General features: G+C 41.0%; 1 protein-coding gene across 1 annotated transcript in view; it reads right to left on the bottom strand.

The window, feature by feature from the left end:
• The window catches only part of PIGL (phosphatidylinositol glycan anchor biosynthesis class L), a 78597-nt gene extending 56306 nt beyond the window's left edge, over window positions 1-22291 (bottom strand). Inside the window, exons 1-2 of the mRNA XM_040453112.1 lie at window positions 21194-22291; window positions 9378-9477 (exon numbers count right to left, since the gene is read on the bottom strand). Coding sequence (XP_040309046.1) covers window positions 9378-9477; window positions 21194-21428 — 335 coding nt within the window. The 5' untranslated portion in view covers window positions 21429-22291. The remainder of the gene's footprint in view (window positions 1-9377; window positions 9478-21193) is intronic.
• Between the last annotated feature and the right edge of the window lie 58 nt (window positions 22292-22349).

Genomic DNA, 22349 nt, shown 5'->3' with positions numbered 1-22349 from the left:
AACTGAATATTTTTTCCCTCTGTAAGTGATTTACTTGGGCAAGCTCCTCTGGCTAAGTGTTTCCCTGAGATCCAGCAAGGAGGTTCAGAACAGTGGAAAAAGGAACTGACCACACACAATGCCAACTCAATGTACTCTTAAATACACACGGGTCTTTCAAATACAGTAACAAATGGCTGACCTACTTTCCTGCAGAAAGGCAGGAATCAATTCCGTCTTCCTTTCTGTTTTTGAATCCCAGCACTGCCATTTATTAAATGGGTGACCGCAGAGAATTCTCTTAATCCGTCTGACCTTTAGTTTCTTCATGTGAAACAAATAAAGGATAAGGAAACCTATTTTGGACAGTTAGTCAAAGACTCAAAGGAGATGACCTTTGTCGAAGTATGTGTCTGGCATGGGGTAGAGGTAAGATATGATGGTTGAAGCCGGGGCTCCAGAGCCGGAGTGCTTCAGGTCAAATGCCAGCTCCAGCACTAACTAGCTGGATGACCTCAGGCAAATCACTCCGCCTCTCCCTACATCACCGGTTTCTTATCTACGACATGGGAAAAGTAATTAGATGAGACTGAGGATTAAGTGAGATCATGTGTTTGATATGGTTTTTGGCACTGACGGTAATGGCTGACTCTATACTTATCATTACTATTACGAGTGTAGGTCCTCCATTAAACTTCTCTTTCTCTTCCTCCCCCAAATTCTTCTCTTTGACTCCTCAGAATATCCTAAAGTAAGATTCCAAAACCCTGCTTTTTCTGGGTTGTGAAACGAGAGTCGGAAAGAGTGAATACAGCTTGTGAGTTGCTAGGGACTGAGTTGCGTCCTCCTGAGATTCATGTGTTGGAACCCTTAACCTCCAATGTGACTGTATTTAGAGACAGCGTTTTTAGGAAGTAATTAAGGTTTAGCGAGGTCATAATGGTGGAGCCCTAATCCTGCAGGGCTGGTGACCTCGTAAGTGGAGAACGAGAGAGAAATTTCTCCCACTCCTCTCCGTGTGAACGTACAGGAAGAAGTCAGCCATCTGCAAGCCAAGAAGTGAACCCTCTGCAGAAACTTGGTGCTGCTGGACCTTAATCTGGAAGTTCCAGCCTCCAGAACTGTGAGATAATAAAGTTCTTTTGTCTAAGGCACACAGGCCATGGTGCTTGGCTATGGTAGCCTGAGCTAAGACACACGGTTCCCTCGAATCTTCAAACTGGCTTCTTGAAGTATTTATCTTTTAAATATATTTATTTTTATAAGTTTATTTATTTACTTTGAGAGAGAGAAAAAGCATGAGTGGGAGAGGGGTAGAGAGAGAGAGTGAGAGAGAGAGAGAGAGAGAGAGAGAGAGAGAGAGAGAGAGAGAATCCCAAGCAGGCTCCCCACTGTCAGTGCAGAGCCCGACACGGGGCTCAAACTCAGGAACCGTGAGATCACGACCTGAGCCGAAGTCAGACGCTTAACTGACTGAGCCACCTAGGTGTCTCTTTAAGTGTTTGTTTTTGACAAGTTTACTACCCTTCCACTGTAGCATTTCACAAGTAGGGGATGTTGCTGAAGCTGCATGCTCTTCAGAATATATATGAAAAAATTAATAAATTAAGATAGAGGATGAGAGTAATGACCTTTGGTTTGAGGGCAGTTTTCACAACTCTGATCTGGCCCTGAGAAAACATCTTGCGTTGCTGGGCCAAAGCAGATACTGCACAGGAGGAAGTCTGTGTGTATAATACGGGTGCCTGAGCACAAGCCCATTCATATTATTATTTATCTTAATAATGAGCAAAGAAATCACAACATACACTGACAGAATACGCGTCACTATAATTACAGTATGCATTACAGAACCTACTGGCATAGATAAGGGAGGAAATTACCCCATGACGATCCCAATAGTTTACCCTGAGTCAAGTAAAATGGAGAATAAATTGAAACAGGTTTTTTCTTTTTTACAAGCTTATTTATTTTTTTAGTAATTTCTACACCCAATGTGGGGCTCAAACTCACAACCCCAAAATCAAGAGTTGCATGCTCTGGGCACATGGGTGGCTCAGTTGGTTGAGCGCCCAACTCTTGGTTTTGGTTTTGGTCATGATCTTGTGGTTCATGGGTTTGAGCGCCCCATAGGGCTCTGCAGCTGGCAACACAGAGTCTGCCCCACTCATGCTGTCTCTGTCTCTCTCAAAAATAAATAAGTAAACTTAAAAAAAAAAAAGAGTCACATGCTCTTCAATTGATCTGGCCAGGCGCCCCTGAAACTTTTTTCTTATCCCTTTGTAGGGTACTGAAATGAACAGGAGCCCCCCAATCTAACCCAATGAAGGTCGATTCCCAACAAAAATCCCTAACACAATATAGAATATCTTTCATAACCAGCAGCCAACACAGCTAATGGTAAAACACTAGATGCGTTCTCAGTCAAATCATGAATGCTCTTACCACAACTGTTTAACATAGTCTAAGAAACTCCGCTCCAAGCAATAAGAATTGGAACATAAATAAGAGGCATACGTGGAAAAATGGAAGACTATATTAGTATTATTTGCAGATGATTTACCCATAACACTAAGAGAATCAAGTGAAAGGCTGTTAGGCTTTTTAAAGTTTCATATGTAGATGGTTGTTAACAAAATACACATAAAAATCAGTAAATCTTTTCCATACCAGTGGTGAAGTATTAGAAAATATATCAGAAAAAGTCTTATTCATAACAATAACAAAAAATAAGATGAGCCAAAATGACCTTAGTTATGAACGTTTTTGGTACCCGGATGGAGAAAACTGCATGAAGTCCTGTCTTTTTTCTCAGTAATTCATCATCTGGGAATCTACCTAAGGAAAGGGCCAGACCTTCAACGATTTATTAACAGATTTTAAGATACTTAAATATTGGAAAAATGGAAATATTCAATATCAGGAGTATGTTAATTAAGTTATAGTACATCCTGTGATCACATCTTTACAATGATTCTAAGGATGATTTAAACAATTTTTTTTAATGTTTATTTATTATTGAGAGACAGAGCATGCGTATGGGAAGGGCAGAGAGAGAGGGAGACACAGAATCCAAAGCAGGCTCCAGGCTCTGAGTTGTCAACACAGAGCCTGATGTGGGACTCGAACCCATAAGCTGTGAGATCGTGACCTGAGCTGAAGTCGGACCCTTAACCGACTGAGCCACCCAGGCACCCCTGATTCTAAGGACGATTTAATGACTTGGGGGAAAAAAAAGTAGGATGCAGAATTCTTGACACCATCTGATGCTCATTTTGTTTAAGTCTCCCTATTCCCACCCCTGAGGTTACATGACACCAAACACATAATTCGCATCATTCATTGCATGTGGTTTTCTCTTCTTGCCGTGCCTGATCTCCATATTCTCTTCTTGCCCCACTGATCTAAGGGCAGTTGCATCCACTCTGATAGTTTCAATTCTCCTATGTGCTAAGGATGTCTAATCTGTTCTTTTCCATAACCCAATTCTTCTCCTTCGCAAACTATGCCAGCTAATCTTTATCCACCTAGATCTCTAGGCCTATAATTTCCATTATCCCTGATTTCTTCTTTCTTCAAATCCTGCCATTTAAACCTCTTAAATAAGACTCGAATTCATCCCCTCATCTCCCTCTTACATGTGCTGCACTCTAAACTGAGACATTCTCAGGGGCACCTGCGTGGCTCAGTCAGTTAAGCATCAGCTTGGGCTCAGGTCATGATCTCGTGGTTTGTGAGTTCGAGAGTCCTGCTTTGGGCTCTTTGCTGTCAGCTTAGAGCCTGCTTCGGATCCTCTGCCCCTCCCCTGCTTTGTCAAAAATAAATAAAAACATTAGAGAAAATAAAATACATTGAGACATTCTCCTTTCATCAGGACCAATGCACAAGACGGACTTGTCTATGGTCCCAATCTCTTTAATCCATTCTATCCTCCTCAGAGTCGTCAGAGGGATCATTCTAAGACACACAGCTGGTGCTCTGTCTCTGCTACTCATTGTTTCTGTTTTTGTTGTGATGCCATGAAGGTTCAAACGGTAAGAGATGCATGTCCTGCCAGGGCTATTTTATTTACTGCTCATCTAAACTTTCCTACCTCCCCCTTTTCCCATTGTGGGAGGAAGCCGCTAAGTAAAGCAGGTACTGAAATGAAAAAGGAAACCCAGGGAGAGTGACTCAGCTCATAGACAATGCATGGAGACAATCTAAGCCTAACAATCTGCTCGAAGTTTCTCACCAAAGTGGTCTTACTCAACTTAGTGCCATTTATAGTTTCCTCCCTTCCCTAGGCCCTGCTGTGGATCTTCTAGAGATGTGAGCAGTTTTCCAGGTGCTCCCCACAGAACCTATTCTGTCTTTTAGGCCTGTTCTCCTTTGTTTACCTCTGCTTAACCTACCTTTGGTTCCTTGCTATGGATTGGACACTTGAAATACATCTCTGCGTCCTATGCAGTCCTATAAGGAAGCCCCAGCCTAGGCCAATCCCCTGGACCTTCGCTAACCAAACAAAACCACGAGGCTATGTGGGGTATAAAGCAAACAGTCTTTGCAAGACAGTGAGGCGAAATGAGCGTTTTTTTTCCCCTACCTAGAGGCATTCCCAGCATCCTGATGCTGAAACAAAGCACTCGTATACTGGGGAAGCCGGTATCTAGCAGCAACTACAGTGGGTGAGAAGTTGGTAGAGGTGGTGGTGGTGGTGAGCCATGCAGGGCGGGAGACCTGAGGGAAAGTCTGTCAGGGACCCCAAGTTTTTCTCCATAACATAAAGAGATGGGCAGAAGGAAAATTCCCCCTTTTTGGCAGGACGCAGTTGTGTTTGTGTGTGACCCCTGGAACTGCTGTCGTCACCACCTCGCAACCACGAGGGGAGCTTACTGACACGATGGAGACAGTCTCACAGAGAGGTGGGAAGCACTTGGGTCCTACGTGATGCTGTTGAGCCAACCCGGAGCCATCTTGCTTTTGGATGACTTCATATGTGGGAGGACGTGCGTTACTGATGAAGCCGCCTAGATGGATCCCAGCACATTCATCATTCACTGGCAACTTATTAGACTCACCCAGGCCTGCCTATACTCGTAACTCCCTTCCTTCATCTAATAGGGTACTCATTCTAATCTTGTAAGGGTAAAAAAACGAAGTCTAACTGGGACTTTGTTGAAATGGTGCAGAAACTAGGAATAAACAAACGGTGAGTGAGGGCAGTGGTACCTTCTTCTTTTTGCTTCTTTTAATTTTTAAAAATGTTTTATTTATTTTTGAGAGAGAGAGAGAGAGAGACAGACAGAGCGTGAGCAAGGGAAGGGCAGAGAGAGAGAGGGAGACACAGAATCCAAAGCAGGCTCCAGGCTCTGAGCTGTCAGCACAGAGCCCGACTCAGGGCTTGAACTCGTGAACCACAAGATCATGAGCTGAGCTGAAGTCAGGCACTCAACCAACTGAATCACCCAGGCGTCCCTAGACATCAGATATTTCTGATGTCAGAATAATGTTTATTAAATAATGTTTATTTTTGTGTGCATGTGGGGGGGTGAGGGGCAGAGAGAGAGGGAGATAGAGGATCCAAAACAGGCTCTGCTCTATCAGCGCAGAGCTTGACGTGGGACTTGAACTCACAAATTGTGAGCGGAAACTGAGAGTCGGATACTTAACCGACTGGGCCACCCAGGAGCCCCAGTGGTAACTTCTTTGTGCACAGACATAGCAGCCTCTACTTTTGCACTTCCTTCCTGTCCTTAGCTGTATATCTAGAATATAGATAACAGAAACCACCTACCAGACAAATGAGCTATCTCTTCCTTATAGATTTCCCTCTTATGTCTCAGGGTTAAGGTCAACTGTTGAGTAAAGTTACCAGTTCATCCTAGAAACTGGTTAGTGTTTACCTACTTATAGGTAAACCATCCAAATGGGGCTCAGCTCCCGGACAAACAGTATCTGAAAATGATGATATAACTAGATACAGGTTATAGTAACGATGTAACTTATTTAGTACTCCTGCCCTATAAAAATGGCAGAGTAAATGTTGTTTTGTAGGAATGAATTGAAAACATCAGCAGAATTACTACTTTGGCCTTTTACATGCTTTGAGGGTGATCATTTTTTTTTCTTTGCCTATACTTAAAGGAACTTGTGTCTTCATCATGTTTTAAGTTGTATTATCCTGTTCTTGCACATTAGCCAATAACATTAAAAAAAAAAAAAACTCAAAAAAAAAGGAAGGACAATCGAATTTATAATAAATCCCAAAAGCTATGTTGCTGGTGAAGAACAGATATTTAAGCCCCAAAACTAGTAATACTCACAAACTCCAGTTGCTATTATATAGACCTCTGATTTTTTAAAATAACAATACAGTAAACAATAATAAGACACTAAAAAATATTTTTATACGCCAGAAAATAGGAGAAAGGAGTGTCGTATGGTACTTGACATTTTTTCTATATAAAAATTAAAAAAAAATTTTTTTTAATGTTTACTTATTTTTGAGACAGAGAGAGACAGAGCATGAACAGGGGAGGGTCAGAGAGAGGGAGACACAGAATCTGAAACAGGCTCCAGGCTCTGAGGTGTCAGCACAGAGCCCGACGCGGGGCTCGAACTCATGGACCGCGAGATCATGACCTGAGCTGAAGTCGGATGCTTAACCGACTGAGCCACCCAGGCGCCCCTATATAAAATTTTTCAAACAGAAAAGTTAACAAGAATAGTATAATGAACACTCATGTACCTTTCACCAAGGCTCAACTTGTTAATATTGTGCTATTTTGGTTTAATCTATATAGGTATGCATTTTTTTCCCCAAAATCATTTTAAAGTAAATTACAGACATCTTGATCAGTCATATTATATTTAGCCTTGATTTTCAATATCTGCTTTTCAAGTATTTTTTCATTCATGTTTTATAAAATCCTTTAAAAAAGATAAAAAAAAAATAATTATTATGTTTATCCTGTTAAACAGCAAGACTTACAGGGGTGCCTGGGTGGCTCTGTCACTTAAGTGTCTGACTTCTGCTCAGGTCATGATCTTGTGGTTTGCAAGCCTGAGCCTTGCTTTGGGCTCTCTGCTGTCAGCGTGGAGCCTGCTTTGGATCCTCTGTCCCCCTCTCTCTCTGCCCCTCCCCTCTTGCTCGCTCTCTCTCTCAAAAATAAATAAACATTTAAAATAATGGGGCACCTGGGTGGCTTGGTCGGTTAAGTGTCCGACTTTGGCTCAGGTCATGATCTCGCGGTCCATGAGTTTGAGCCTCGTGTCGTGCTCTGTGCTGACCGCTCAGAGCCTGGAGCCTGTTTCCGATTCTGTGTCTCCCTCTCTCTCTGCCCCTCCCCTGTTCATGCTCTGTCTCTCTCTGTCTCAAAAATAAATAAATGTTAAAAAAAAAATGAAAAAAAAGCCAAGATTTACAGTGTAAGAGAAAAGAGATTTGATGTATTAATCAAAGGCATTAAACAAATCCCCTGAAATATTAACTCTACATTGCAGTCATTAGTATTCCTGGTTTCTTTTTCCTTAAACAAATATATATATACTAGCTCTGTCCACTATGAAGTTCAAGTAACCACAGGAAATAACACCATAGAAATAAACACTCAAGTAACTCTGGCTGTGGTCTCTAAACGCCACACCCTCCTAAGAGACACCAAAACTCCTTGGAGGGATGGCTGATGCCAGGACTGAGGCGGCAAAGAACACAAGAAGGTGCTGGGAAATCTGGTTGTCCTTGATAGCAAGCAAATTCTACAAGACTAAAGACGTCACACCCAAAGGACACAGGGGCTAACATGAAGAGTCTCAACAGTCACAGATGAGACAACCGGAGGATCAAAGAACATGACTGAAACTGAAACCCTGAATACCTAAAAACACATAGGTACTCAATGAAATGAAAAAGTGCCCTCCCCCATCCAAGCAACAAACAACAGATTACCACTGGAAGTACCTAGGGCATCAACTCCTTATTCTGAAAATGGCAATTATCTGAAAATGGCAATTGAAGAATTAAGCATTTATCCTGCTGTCTTTTCGGATCAAATTATATATTGGGATAATTAAATAAATAGCCCCAGTTGATAAAGTTTTGCTTTGCAGCTAATATACTTAGAATGCAGGAGATATTTAGAAACTCAGCATTCGGCTATTTCTAGTTAAACAGTGATTCAGGCAATCATGAAAACATTACATGAAAGGTGGGTGTGGGTCTTTAAAATGAAAGGAACAGCTGTTGCCATGTGAATTCACTGATCCATCGTGGAGTCACCGTGAGACAATCAGATGGCATGTGTCCCCTGAAATGATGCTATATAAAGTGCACGGTATAGTTTATGCAGTATTCTCACCCCTGAAAGTTACAGTTAAGTTCTAGTTTGCAAGAAATACGGATGACAGAACAACTTAATACCATGAGGAGGCAGGCAGACAGATCCAGAATGTGTGACGTCCTGTATGACAACTAAGTTTTCTCAACAATCAAAGACAAGGTGGGGAAGGGAGGAAGGGACAATGAAACAATATCAACCAACTATGCGTGTGGACTCGTTCACATCCTGACTTGAAAAAATCAACTGTAAAAAGACGGTGAGCTACTTGGACAAACATCTATGGATTAGGTAGGTGTTGGGGGGGACACCAGGGAATTGTTGCTATTAATTTTGTTAGAGGTGATGATGATGGCATTGTGACCATAGGAAAAAAAAAATGTGTATCTTCTTTTTTTTTTTTTTTGCTTTTTTTTTCAACATTTATTTATTTTTTGGGACAGAGAGAGACAGAGCATGAACGGGGGAGGGGCAGAGAGAGAGGGAGACACAGAATCAGAAACAGGCTCCAGGCTCTTAGCCATCAGCCCAGAGCCCGACGCGGGGCTCGAACTCCCGGACCGCGAGATCGTGACCTGGCTGAAGTCGGACGCTTAACCGACTGCGCCACCCAGGCGCCCCATAAAAAAAATGTCTATCTTCTTAAGAGAGGTGTATCAAAGTACGTGGGCGTGAAATGACCTGAGGCCTAGATTTTCTTAAAAAATGCTTCATACACATACAAGTTGTTAAGTGGGGATAGTGAAGCAAGTATAATAAAAAAGGCCTGATAATTAACTGGGCTTAGGAGTAGGCATATGGGGGTTCATGGCACTGTTCTTCATACTTCTGCGTAGTTTTGAAAATTTCATAACATTTTTTTTTAAAGATTAAAGTAGCTATCTTCAGAGACAGAATCTGAACAGACGTTGAAAACATTTATTTGCGTTACTGTCACTTAAAAACAAATGTGAAACTATTTTAAGTAGACTTCTCAAATAAGATGTTCTTACACACCCACATTCGTTTTTTTGTGTCTTTTGAGCATACCACTGCGTATTTATTGTCAGCGAATTTCTACATTTTTGAAAGATACATTACCTGTTGTCAATAATCATTATACTGGAGGGTGGAATCCCCAAAACATCACAGCTCTGCAAAAGTTCTTTCTTACGAATCTCCCCTTGATTGTAGTAATTTCCTGGAGATAACAAATATACAGTGGTAGATTTAACACTGGAAATGTATCAGTTTACTCATTCTTACCTTGTTCTTTAAGGGACTTAAGCTGCCTGAAAAATGTGTGGTTAGGATAAAAAGTTGAAGAAAATACACTAGGTTCACTCCAGTGAGACCACCGGCAGCCCAGTCTTTAGAAGTACCATTTGATCCTTCCCCATCTCTGTTTCTATCTGTCTGTCCATCTGTCTATCTCTCTGCATTTCAGTTGCATGCTACAGGAAGTATGGCACATCGCCAAGACCACTGGCTTTGGAGTTAAGCAGATTTAAAATGAATTCTTCTATAACTACTCAGAATAAGTTAGGTACCTGGGAACGGTATTAGTTTGGCCCTTTTAAATTGATAGTACTCCAGTATCTGTTAAACATTTATTTAAAGAAGAGGCTCTTACTCCTAAGTATTACAGGAAAATGTGCCCCTAGGGATCTTGACCACATCAGTGCCCCGAATAGCTTATGTAACCTTTATTTTCCCAACACGTGTAGTCTATTTCCTAAGAATGGTTCTGGTAAGTACAGCTTCCCTGTATCCTTACAAATCATATACAGGGAAGTTTTGGTACCACTTAAACTGCATTTACGAGCAGTTGTCTAGCTAACGCACCCCTTAATTCAACTCTCCAGCAGATAATTGCATGTGTAATATGTGCCAGTTACCTAACTTTCCTGAGCCACAGTTTCCCCATCTGTAAAGTGGGGATGATGGTCATCTCTGGAGGCTTTCCTGAGGAGTACATGAGACCACACACATCCATCCAGTTCAGTACTCTGTTTGCTCTTTCCTCCACCTCTTTATCTTTACCCTCCCCCTCCTCCGCTTCCTTTCTTCCTGAATTACAATCATTTTCATTGTCCGACCAAATGGCATTCCCTCTGGGAAGGCTTTCGTTCTTCCCCTGGCAAGGAATCATTTCCAGTGTTCTCATAAATATGAACTTTTCTCCATGATTGGATTATGAATTGCTAAATGTCATTGACCTTAAAAGTCAAAGTCTCATTCAACTTTGTGTCACCCTGGTGTCCTGCACCCTGCAGGCACTCATGAAGCACTGAACAGAGAGAGGCTTCGTGTGCTGGCCACATAATGCAGAGAAAAACTCCCACATGAGACCTTTCCACTTTGGCAGGGCGTTATTCCAGTGCTAGTTTTGAACTGTTTGAACCCAGGAAGGAGATAGTCATTACATTGTAGCCAACAAAGGGACTAACCCTAAAAAGACTCCAGATAGTTTTGTGTTGTCCTCATCACAACTTTTTCTTTTTACTTTTTAAAAAAAAAAAGATAGAAGCTATAGTCAACCGGGTGGTCGCTCTGTTTTAGGCTCCTCTCCAGTCTATCTACATACCCTCAACCATTTCATCTCCAAGTTCCTTGATCTTTGGTGATAAGGAGTCTAATGTACTCTAGTGACGTGATTCCTAAGTCCAGAGTCTGCATATCAGGCTCTCAGGATTGTGAGAAACTGCTTGGGATGGAGGCTAAGGAGTTTATTGCTTTGTGTTTGAATTAAGGAACTTAAAATAGGTTAGGGAGTTGAAGTCAGAGGTCATTTTAAATATTTTCCCCAAGTTTGGTGAACATGTAGGCACCTCAACAGAATAAGTGTCTGAGATCTGGCAGCCGCTCTTAAGGACACACTCTGGAAGTGTGTTGAAGGGTGCCTGGGGGCCACAGTCGGTTAAGCATCTGACTTCGGCTCAGGTCATGATCTCACAGTGCGTGGGTTCCAGCCAGGTCGTGATCTAGTAATTTGTGAATTCGAGCCCTGCGTTGGGCTCTGTGCTGACAGCCCGGGGCCTGGAGCCTGCTTGGGATTCTGTGTCTCCTTCTCTCTCTGCCCCTCCCCCGCCTCCCCCACCTCTCAAAAATAACTAAACATTAACAACAACAACAGCAGCAGCAACAGCAACAACAACAACAGCGAACTGTGTCCAAGTAGGGTAGGTGCACACTGGGATGCACAAGACTGTCTATTGGGGAGAGGAAAAGCTTTGCAACTTTTCCTCTTAATTTGTTTACCTTGTCCTTCATAAATATTAACTTTCGTTAATGTTTCATAATGTACACATTAATTCAGTGGTCCATGTACTTAATATAATTATAAATAAATATACATATAATGAGAGTATTTGCTCAAAAGTTTTTATCAGTAGGAAAATGTGACCCAAAAAGGAGATCATTGGAGATCATTATTGTAGAAAACAGAAAATCGGATTAATGTAGATTTGTTTACATAGAACTACACTGTGTGTGTGTGTGTGTGTGTGTATGTGTGTGTGTGTGTGTGTGTGTGTGTGTGTGTGTGTGATAAGTTTATGGATAACTGTGCTTAGTGAAGTCTTCCATCTTGTGATAACTAGTATTTCTCAATAATTACTAGTAATCATAATGACATTTAATGGAAATTAAAGCCATTTTGTAAAGACCCACACTTATACACCACAGTGTATAATGGTAAACATTTTTTTACTTTAAAATTAAAATTTATTCTAAGTAGGTAAAATACTTACACCATTAAAAATCAAAAGGAACAACATCATAAAAAGTCCCTCTTTCACTCCTTTAGTTACCCTACCTTGTAAATTTTAAGTTGTTAAAATGAGAAATGGATTGAGAATCGAAACATCATGGGCCCAATACTTTCTACTAACTTTATGAATACTGAGGAAATTCCTTAAGTTCCTGGGTTTCAAGAACACTAGCAAGGTTTTTTTCTTGAATACGACCAAGTTAATTTTAAAATAAATGTATTTGAAAGAAAAAAAGGTCAACATTTGCTCAACTGTAAAATGAAGGATTTTAGGTTCTTTCTGGCCAGTTAAGGTCTACCCAGGAAAACAGAAACCAAGCCAAATATTTACATCAGTAAGAATTTAATGAAAATAACTTAATACATAACTGGTGGAAGATCTGAGGACCAATCAGGGACCAGTGAAGTGGCCCAGAGATTAGTGACAGTAAGAAGAAACTACTAACACTAGCAACACTAGGTTGGACAGATAAAAGGAGGGGGCAGTGTTCTTAGAACCCAAAGGCCTAGGTTCCCCAAAGGAAGTTGAAACCAAAAGAGCTAGACTCTCTTCCGTTAGAATGTGTCCATAGAATCAAGCTGGAGAAATCACGTTTTAAAAACGATACTAGAATTGGGGTGCTTTGTGGCTCAAGTCTGTTAAGCGTCTGACTCTTGATCTCGGCTAAGTTTATATCTCAAGGTTCATGAGTTCGAACCCTACCTGGGGCTCTGCGGTGGCAGCATAGAACCTGCTTGGGAGGCTGTCTCCCCATCTCTCTGCCCCTCCCCCGGGCGCTCTTTCTCTCTCTCTCTCTCAAAGATGAATAAACATTAAAAAAAGTAAATAAACTTTAAAAAAATGGTCAAATTACTTGAACAGAAAACGGTTTTCCAAAGATAGATGGCCAATAAGCACATGAAAAGATGCTCAATATCATTAGTCGTAAGAGAAATTAAGGCAAAACCACAATGAGGTATCATTTCATACCCACTAGGACGGCTATGGCAAAAACAAACTCAGCTTGTTTAATGTTGCTTTTTAACTATAAATAATTCTTCAACATTTTCCTTATTGAGATATATTTAGATCCAACCTCCAAAGTGTTAGTCTCATTTAACATTTTTCTTTCTGACCTTACACATTTGAGATTTCTTTAAAAAAATTTTTTTTTTATGATTATTTGTTTTTGAGAGAGAGAGAGCGAGCAAGCAGGGAAGGGACAGAGAGAGAAGGAGACACAGATCTGAAGCAGGCTCCAGGCTCCGAGCTCTCAGCACAAGAGCCGGATGCAGGGCTCGAACTTGTGAAATGTGAGATCGTGACCTGAGCTGACGTCTGACGCAGTCAGTTAAGCATCTGACTCTTGGTTTCAGCTTGGGTCATGACCTCATGGTTTGTTGAGTTTGAGTCCCCCAAAAAACAAACACAAAACTTACAGATGTAGATGAGGATGTGGAGAAAACACACCCTTGTGCATTGCTGGTGGGAACATAAAATGATACATCTGCCATGGAAAACAGGATGGCGATTCCTCAAAAATTTAAACATAGAATTAACATGTAACTCTGCAATTCTACTCCTAGGTATATTCTAAAACAACAACAACAACTGAAAACAGGGACTCAAACAGATAACTTACATACCTGTTCTCACAGCAGCATTATTCACAATAGCCAATTTTCCACAATAAAAAATATTTAAAAATTAGATTTGCAATGGGGCGCCTGGGTGGGTCAGTTGGTTAAGCATCCAACTTTGGGCTCAGGTCATGATATCACAGTTTGTGAGTTTGAACACTGCATTGGGCTCTCTGCTGTCAGCACAGAGCCTGCTTCGGATGCTCTGTCCCCTTTCTCTCTGACCCTCCCCTGCTCGTTCTTTCCCTCAAAATAAACAAATAAACTTAAAAAAAATTAGATTTGCATTGAATAAAAAAATATCTTTTAGTTACTGTTATCACTGTAAAACAGAAATTATGTCTTTAAAACTGGTAGAGGGGTGCCTGGCTGGCTCAGTCAGTGGAACACGTGACTCTTGATCTTGGGGTTATGAGCCCCACGTTGGCTGTAGAGGTTACTTAAAAATAAAATCTTAAAAAAAATAAAACAAAACTGTAGAACAAGGTTGTTGGTTTAAAAAAAATTTTTTTTAATGTTTATTTATTTTTTGAGACAGAGAGAGACAGCATGAATGGGGGAGGGGCAGAGAGAGAGGAAGACAAAAAAATAAAACTGTAGAACAAGGTTTTTTTTTTTAATTTTTTTTAATGCTTATTTATTTTTTGAGACAGAGAGAGACAGAACATGAATGGGGGAGGGGCAGAGAGAGAGGGAGACACAGAATCGGAAGGAAGCTCCAGGCTCTGAGCCATCAGGCCAGAGCCTGACACCGGGGCTCGAACTCACGAACCGTGAGATCGTGACCTGAGCTGAAGTCGGACGCTCAACTGACTGAGCTACCCAGGCGCCCCTGTAGAACAAGGTTTTAAAAGATCATTAAAAACAAAATATCAAGCGGCCAATATTGAGAAACACTGCCATACGCTATTATCAACCAATATACACTACTTGTAAGTACTGTATTTTTTTTAAAATTTATTCAAGTAGAGTTGATACACAATGTTACTTAGTTTCAGGCACAGTAAATACTGTATTTTCTGATTATTCCTAAAAGGAGTGCGTTAATATTGATTTTACTAAGGGAAATAACACTTTTTGTTAGTTTCTCTGATCTGTGACAGATATGTCCTCATTAACAGGGCCAATCATTTGGGAAACTTTTTCTGACTATCTAGGCATATTTGTATCACATGGAATTAGAAGTATGCACTGCATGAGAACAGTGTCCAACTCTTTGCAATGAGCAGTTGTAACAAGTATTTCCAATACTAAGCTCTTCAAAATGAATTGTTTTGTTGATTATTCCCATTCTACACCTCTATTAGATTAGCTTTCCTGCATTTTCTTTCTTCTTCTCTGATGTTTATTAGCATTTCTTTTATGATTTCTCATAGTTTAAGCAAGTCCTTTAAAATTCTAACTTATTAAGTAAACAAAAGCTTGGAAAGTATGTAGCATTCTTTAATTAGGTAAATATTCAGCAAGACATTTTTATGGATGCTTATTATACACTGTTAAGTTCAAAATAGGGGTTGTGTATAAAGTTACCTGGCCTATAAATTCTAAGCTTAATTATAAAAAAGGTAAGTAAATATATGCTTAGAAATATATAAAATGCTCATAAATAGCTAACCTATCAGTTAACTCATCAGTGTCAACATTTATGAATAAGCATTGTTTTCAGTTAGTCCTTGGATGCCTATGTATTCTTTGGTTGGCATGATCATATGGAGATCCTATCAACCTAAACCTTAGAGAAAAGTACCTATTTCATTTATATATGTGTGTATTTATAATACAAAAATATGAAATTTTTATTTATTTTTATAAATTAGGACTGGAAATATATGTAACCTTTAAGTCATGTTCTGAAGTTCCTGTAACTCCCTTAAAGAAACAGAATTCATGTTTTTATTTATTTTATTTTTTTAAATTATTTTTTAATTTTTTGTTTGATTTTTATTGAAATGTAATTGATGTATAACATTAGTTTCCAGTGTACGCAGAACTCATATTTTTAAGTATTACTAATTTATTCCATTCTTAACAGGTTGCAGCTAATTAAAATCATGCTGTTTTAGAAATTTCAAATGTGGGGGTGCCTGGGTGTCTCAGTCGGTTAAGCGTCCAACTTCAGCTCAGGTCACGATCTCACATTTCATAAGTTCGAGCCCTGCATCGGGCTCTTGTGCAGAGAGCTCAGAGCCTGGAGCCTGCTTCAGATCTGTGTCTCCCTCTCTCTCTGTCCCTTCCCTGCTCTCTCTCTCTCTCTCTCTCAGAAATAAATAATCATTAAAAAAAATTAAAAAAAGAAATCTCAAATGTGTTAGGTCAGAAAGAAAAATGTTAAATGAGACTAACACTTTGGAGGTTGGATCTAAATATATCTCAATAAGGAAAATGTTGAAGAATTATTCATAGTTAAAAAGCAATATTAAAAATAACCTGATTAAGTTCTGTTTTAGGAAATAAAGTGAATCAGATGTCGGGAGAGACCTTCTTAGGACAGAATACCTGAGCACGTGAAATAAAAGGCAAACGTGGTTTAGAATGTATGGCTAAATTAGCAGGAAAGTAAGGGCTATCTTTGGAGGTCTTAAATAACAGGTAAGCACAAATCCAGACAGGTGGAGGGCACCTGAAGCCAGGGTGCCTTGAGGGTATCTGTCTATGGCTTAAAGTCAGAGGAGGAGATAAAGATTGGGCACAAATAAGGAGACCTCTACACAAAGACAGGACCTTTGAAAGGCAATGTTTACAACAGGGGAACTAGAAAAAAACTCACTCTAGACAGAGATGGTGACAGGTTTCTGTCAGACCTGCTTCTAGTGTAAAGGGAAAGAAAAATGTCAACCCCTTGAGAATTGTTAACTACATGTTTGTCTTCACTTGGTGTGGCGCATGGTGTTTTCCAAAAATAGCTACTGCAATATTTCCAGTCCCACATGCACTTAGAGAACCTTGCTGCTCTCTATCAACAGGTTGAGTCTATTTCTCTCCTTGAATCTGGACGGGACCTATGACTGTCCTGACAAACAGAACGTGGTGAAAGTGATACTGCCTGATTTCCAAGGCTAGACCATAAAAGGCAATGTGGCTACCCCCAGCACAGGCTCGCTCTCTCTCGGTTCTTGCCCAGGAACCCAGCTACCAGCTTGAGAAGAAGCCCAAGCCACACGGATTTACCATATGTTGTTGTTGTGGCCGATGGCCTTTGGGGTTGGCCAGCTGAGGTACTGAGCATTGTGGGGTAGAGACTACTGTGCTCGGTTTGGAACCATGAGCGAGAAGGAATAATTATCATTTTAAGCCACTAGGTTTTGAGATAATTTGTTATGCAGCATTAGACAGCTAACACACTTCGGTTTGGGCCCTAAATTTATACTACCCCTGTAGCCTGAAAAAAATCTCAATCTAAAATTTTGGTTTATAGTGATTGAAGGCAGATAGTGCCCTTTGGTGCCTGACTGAAGCAAATATAAATCACCCAAATATTATCATAAATATGGTTCCAAGAAACATGTGCTCACAATGGAAAAAAAAAAAAACACAAAATACACTTGGAAACAAGGTACTCAGAATAAGTTACTCAAAGAGCAAAATCAGACACACAGACTGCAAACACTGGATTTATTAGAAGCAGATAGATGTATTTAATATGTTTAAAGAAATAAAGAGAGCATCAAACTATGAGAATGTAACAAAACTACAATATTTGCAACGAGAGCCTCTGGATATGAGAAACAGATTAAAGAAAAGAATTACTAATCATCTCGATACATATATGACTTATTATAAACCGATTTAACAGACGTTAAAGAAGGCCAATGTAAATGAAGACAGACTATAAAATCATAGATGGGAAGGACTATATGGAAAATATGTTAGCTTTCCCTTTACTCATCAACGGAGTTGGTGAAATCCCAATAAAAATGCCAGGCACTTTTCCTTGAACACGACCAAACTTATTCTGAAATGTATTTGGAAGAAAAAAGGTCAGAAATAGCAAACATGCCCTAAAGAACAACAGATCAGAGGGCTCATCATACCAGATAATGGTGTATAAAGGCTACAGCCATATAGGGGCGCCTGGCAGGCTCAGTTGGTGGAGCGTGTAACTCTTGACCTCGGGGTTGTGAGTTTGAGACCCAGGTTGGGTCTAGAGGTTACTTAAAAATCTTAATGTTTATTATTTTTGAGACACACACACACACACACACACACACACACACACACACACACAGAATCCGAGGCAGGCTCCAGGCTGTCAGCACAGAGCCCGACTTGGGGTTCAAACTCATGAACTGTGAGATCACGACCTGAGCTGAAGTCAGAGGCTTAAACAACTGAGCCACCCAGTCTCCCCTACCTAGCCCTATTTTTAAAGACGAGCTTGAAAGAAAACCTCTTTGGAGAAGTTTCTTTAATCTTAAACCCTGAGATGAGAATTCATACTTTTCGCCATTTTGTGTCTATAGTTTTCTCTATTATGCCATTACAGCTTTTACTATGTTGAATCACAAGTTATTAGTTGCCTGTTTTTCATGTTAAAATAAATTAGGAGTGTGGGTGATGTTGAATCTGTACATTTCTGAATGAGTTTGGGATTTTAAAAGTAATTTAAAAAAAGTAAAAGTAATTTAAAAATTACAAGAGAGAACAATGCGGAAATTACAAGAGAAAATTACAAGAGAGCCCGACGCAGGGCTCAAACCCACGAACCGCGAGATTATGACCTGAGCCAAAGTTGGACTGTTAACCGACTGAGCCATCCAGGTCCCCAAAGAGAGAACAATTTAAATGCCAAGTTCGATTCAGAGGAAACATTGAAAGACAAAGATTCTGTGTGTTTAATATGTACCAAGGGCATGCTTTATAATTTTTCTCTTCAAAAAATGTTAATTTCTGACTCAACCTGCTGAAAAATAAGGAGAAATTTACTAAGGAAGCCACCGCCCCTATAATACTTGGAAAATAAAACCCAGGTTTCTCTCATAGATCTTGGAACAAATTTGTTATAATTTGACTCCCACAGTTGTAATATAAAACATAAATACCATTAAAAGCAAACGAGGCCATAACCTATATCCGTCTACAGTTAATATCCTTAATAGGACAAGCTGAGAAAAAAAGTGCTTAGATCCATATTCTCAATAAATATGAAAAATGGGTTAATCTTATTGGCAACAAAAAGATTTTGAGGGGATAAAGTGTTATACCAAGAAGTAATATAAAAAAAAATGCTAATCAGTGCTAGAGAGCATGTTGTGTTAAGGCAGATAATCTTACTACCTGTCAGTGAGAATATAATTTGGTATGTTTTGGGGATGCAAGTTGCATGCAAAGCCTTGAAATAGCCAAATTTAGAAATCAGTCCTATCGAAACAAAACGAAATACATACAGATGTTCACTGTTATCTGTAATAGTGATAAACTGGGGAAGAAAAAACATCTAAATATGCATACAATAAAGGGATGACTAAATTAAGGTTTACCTCTATGAAAACCATTTAAAAGGCTATTATCCTGAAACCTTTATTACACTATATGTTAAGTAACTAGAATTTATTTATTGATTTTTAAAATATTTTTTTAAATTCATTTTTGAGAGACAGAGAGAGACAGAACATGAGTGCGGGAGGGGCAGAGAGAGAGGGAGACACAGAATTCTAAGCAGGCTCCAGGCTCCAAACTGTCAGCACAGAGCCCGAGGCAGGGCTCGAACCCAGGAACTGGGAGATCATGACCTGAGCCGAAGTCAGATGCTGAAACCACTGAGCCACCCAGGTGCCCCTTAAACTATTCTTTTGAGAGCAGTTTTAGGTTCACAGCAAAATTGGGGGGAAGGTATAGAGATTTTTACATATATCCCCAATTGAACCTACATTGACACATCATAACCACTCAAAGTCCATGGTTTACACTAGGTTTCATTCACTCTTTAGGTATTATACACTCATTAGGTGTTGTACATCTTATGGGTTTATAATGACGTGTATCCATTATTATAATAACATAGAGTATTTTCACTGCCATAGAAAAATCCTCTGTGCTCCTCCTATCCATCCTTCTTTCCATCCCAACCCCTGGCAACCACTGATCTTTTTACTGTCTATATAGCTTTGTCATTTCCAGAATGTCATATGGTTGGAATCATACAGTGTGTAGCCTTTTCAGATTCGTTTCTTTCACTTATTGATACGCATTTAAGGTTCCTCCGTGTTTTCTCATGACTTGCTAGTTCATTTCTTTTTAGCGCTGAATAATATCGTATGGCCTGGATGTACCAACTATTTACTAACTGAAGGACGTTTTGGTTGCTTCTAAGTTTTGGCGATTGTGAGTAAAGCTGCTATAAACACCTGTGGGCAGGTTTTTGTGTGGACATGTTTTCAATTCCTTTGGGTAAATACCAAAGAGGGCGACTGCTAAATGGTTTGGTAAGAACATGCTTAGTTTTTATAAGAAACTGCCAAACGAACAGTCTTCCAAAATGGCTGAAGCATTATTGCATTTCCACCATCAATGAGTAAGAGTTCTCATTGTTCCACATCCTCACCAGCATTTGGTGGTGTCAGGGTGATGGATTCTGGCCATTCTAATAGCGTGCGGTGTTCACACATTTTTAATAAAAATTCGGTAAACGAGTGAAAAATAATGTTCAGTGAAAAACATAAAATTGTATAAAATGAGGTTTCTGTGAAAAAAAAATCTGTGTAGAAAAAACTGCAATGACACACAACCAAATGGGCGGTCATGGGCATTTGTTAAAAAATTGCTTTATTGAGGTATAATTTTACATACGTAAAATTCACCCATTGTCTGTGTACAGTTCAATTACACTTATACAGTCGTGCAATTATCTCCATTATCCAGTATCATGGTCAGTTTTTGTTTTCTCAGTCCATCTTTTCTGTATGGTAAAGGAGGATTTACTTTTTGAAAGGCTTCTTCACTGGTAGTTGGTGGAGTTGAACTCTAAAATTGCCTATGAAATTATTTTCTAGTCTAATGCTCTGAGCATCTCTTCAGTTTGACATACGCATGTTTCTTAAACAAAATGGATTTTTAAAAGCAGCAGGAAGGGCCGTTGCTCCCTTGAGTAGTACAACTTTAAGGGCTGAGCAGGCATGATACAGCTTAGCTTCTGTTTGGTGTCCCACAGTAGGAGCCAAGGTTATTCTTGGTCCATTTAGCATATAAAAAGGTTCCCCAGAATAAGGAGTACAGTCGCAGTTCCCAGCGGAAATGTAGGTATTGAAAGGGAACGAAATGTGAGCAGCTTTCTTGGGCTCTTAAATTCTGCAGGCAGTGAAGTATGTTAAGCTGGGGACGTCCCCCAACCCACCTGGGAAGCTGGCCGCTACAGTCCACAGGCTGGGGCCACCGATTCTCCGCGAAGTGCCCACAGTAGGCACCTTCGGTGTATTCACTTAGCTCCCTACATCAGAGAACCCTTCGGGGAAGAAGCCGACTGAAACAGGTTAGCAGCTGAACACCCTTCCTAGTCCCGGCTCCCAGCGCCCCGCCTACAGCCTCCTACCTGCAGAGAAGCAGAGCAAAGACAGCCGGTGCCTCAGGCGGGCCAAGCCTAGCACAGTGGGAGCAAAGAACATGGCTTCATCGTCGGGGTGCGCGATCACCAGGAGGGTCCTGTTTCCATCTCCCGGCAAGCCAGCCGGCTTCTGACCCTTCATGCGTTCCCAAGAGTCCCAAACCCAGAGGAAGCCCCATCCTAGGACCGCCGCTGCTAAGCACAGAAAAGCCGCCGCTTCCATGCTCCGTAAGTGGTACCGCGCCTGCGCAGGAGGAAGACTGCTCAGACCCGAGCTCCGGCGGGAAAACTGCGCTTGCCGAAATTGCGTTCCGAGTTTAAGTCCGCGTTGCCGGCCAGAGGTTTTAGACGTTGGGTTCCTGCTGGGGTTTTACAAGGACGCCCCACAACCCTTCTTTATCTAGCTCTCTCTACTTTGTGCAGCATCTACGACGCCTTTTTGCCTTCTCGATTTCAGAGACAAACCCCTTGCCGTCTAGTTTTCTACCCTTGTCCTTACAGTGCCTTGGGTTTAAAAAGAAACGTTTGAAAATACCCGCCCTCCCCATCTTGAGTTCCCTCCTCTCTTCAATGCACCATTTTGTAACTCAGTTCTTAAAACCTGTGAGTTTCTCATAATTATATGGTTAGCTCCTTATCCGGATGCACCGACTATGTTTTTCCTTAATTTGGGGATGTGGGGTGGTGGCTCCTCTGAAGGAAAAGCACGCGGTTATGAGGAACCGTCCAGTCATTTCTGTAGAAGAGTAAGGCTGAGAGAGCGCACTTCGTAGTCGTGAGGGCCACAGGCTCTTCCGACGAGTGTGACTTTAGATTAAGGAACATCATGGACAGATCAGCATCGCCTGACATATCAGGGAAGTCCCGTTGCGAATTACAGCCGCAGCCCTGGCAAGTGTCTTGGGTAGGTCGATGTGCACCCCTCTGGCTCCCAGCACTGGGGACCTGACTTCCCTTCCTGCAGCCCGGCGCCCGAGCAGGCGGCCGCCGTCTCGTCTGGCTGCGAAGGGGTCGCAGGGCCCGAGGCATGGGTCCTTCCCTTTCCCACGCCTCGGGGGGCGGAAGGCCCCGAGCGCCCGGGGACCGGCCGGCCGGCCGGCGGCGGGCGCTCCCGGCCCGAGTGCGCGATGGCAGCGCGCTGGGT

The sequence above is a fragment of the Herpailurus yagouaroundi genome, unplaced genomic scaffold (assembly GCF_014898765.1).
Source record: "Herpailurus yagouaroundi ecotype Mexico unplaced genomic scaffold, PumYag 208, whole genome shotgun sequence".
In the NCBI taxonomy this organism is placed as follows: Eukaryota; Metazoa; Chordata; class Mammalia; order Carnivora; family Felidae; genus Herpailurus; species Herpailurus yagouaroundi.
The sequence above is the reverse complement of the archived record's forward strand: the minus strand, read 5'-3'. Positions and strand labels throughout refer to the sequence as shown.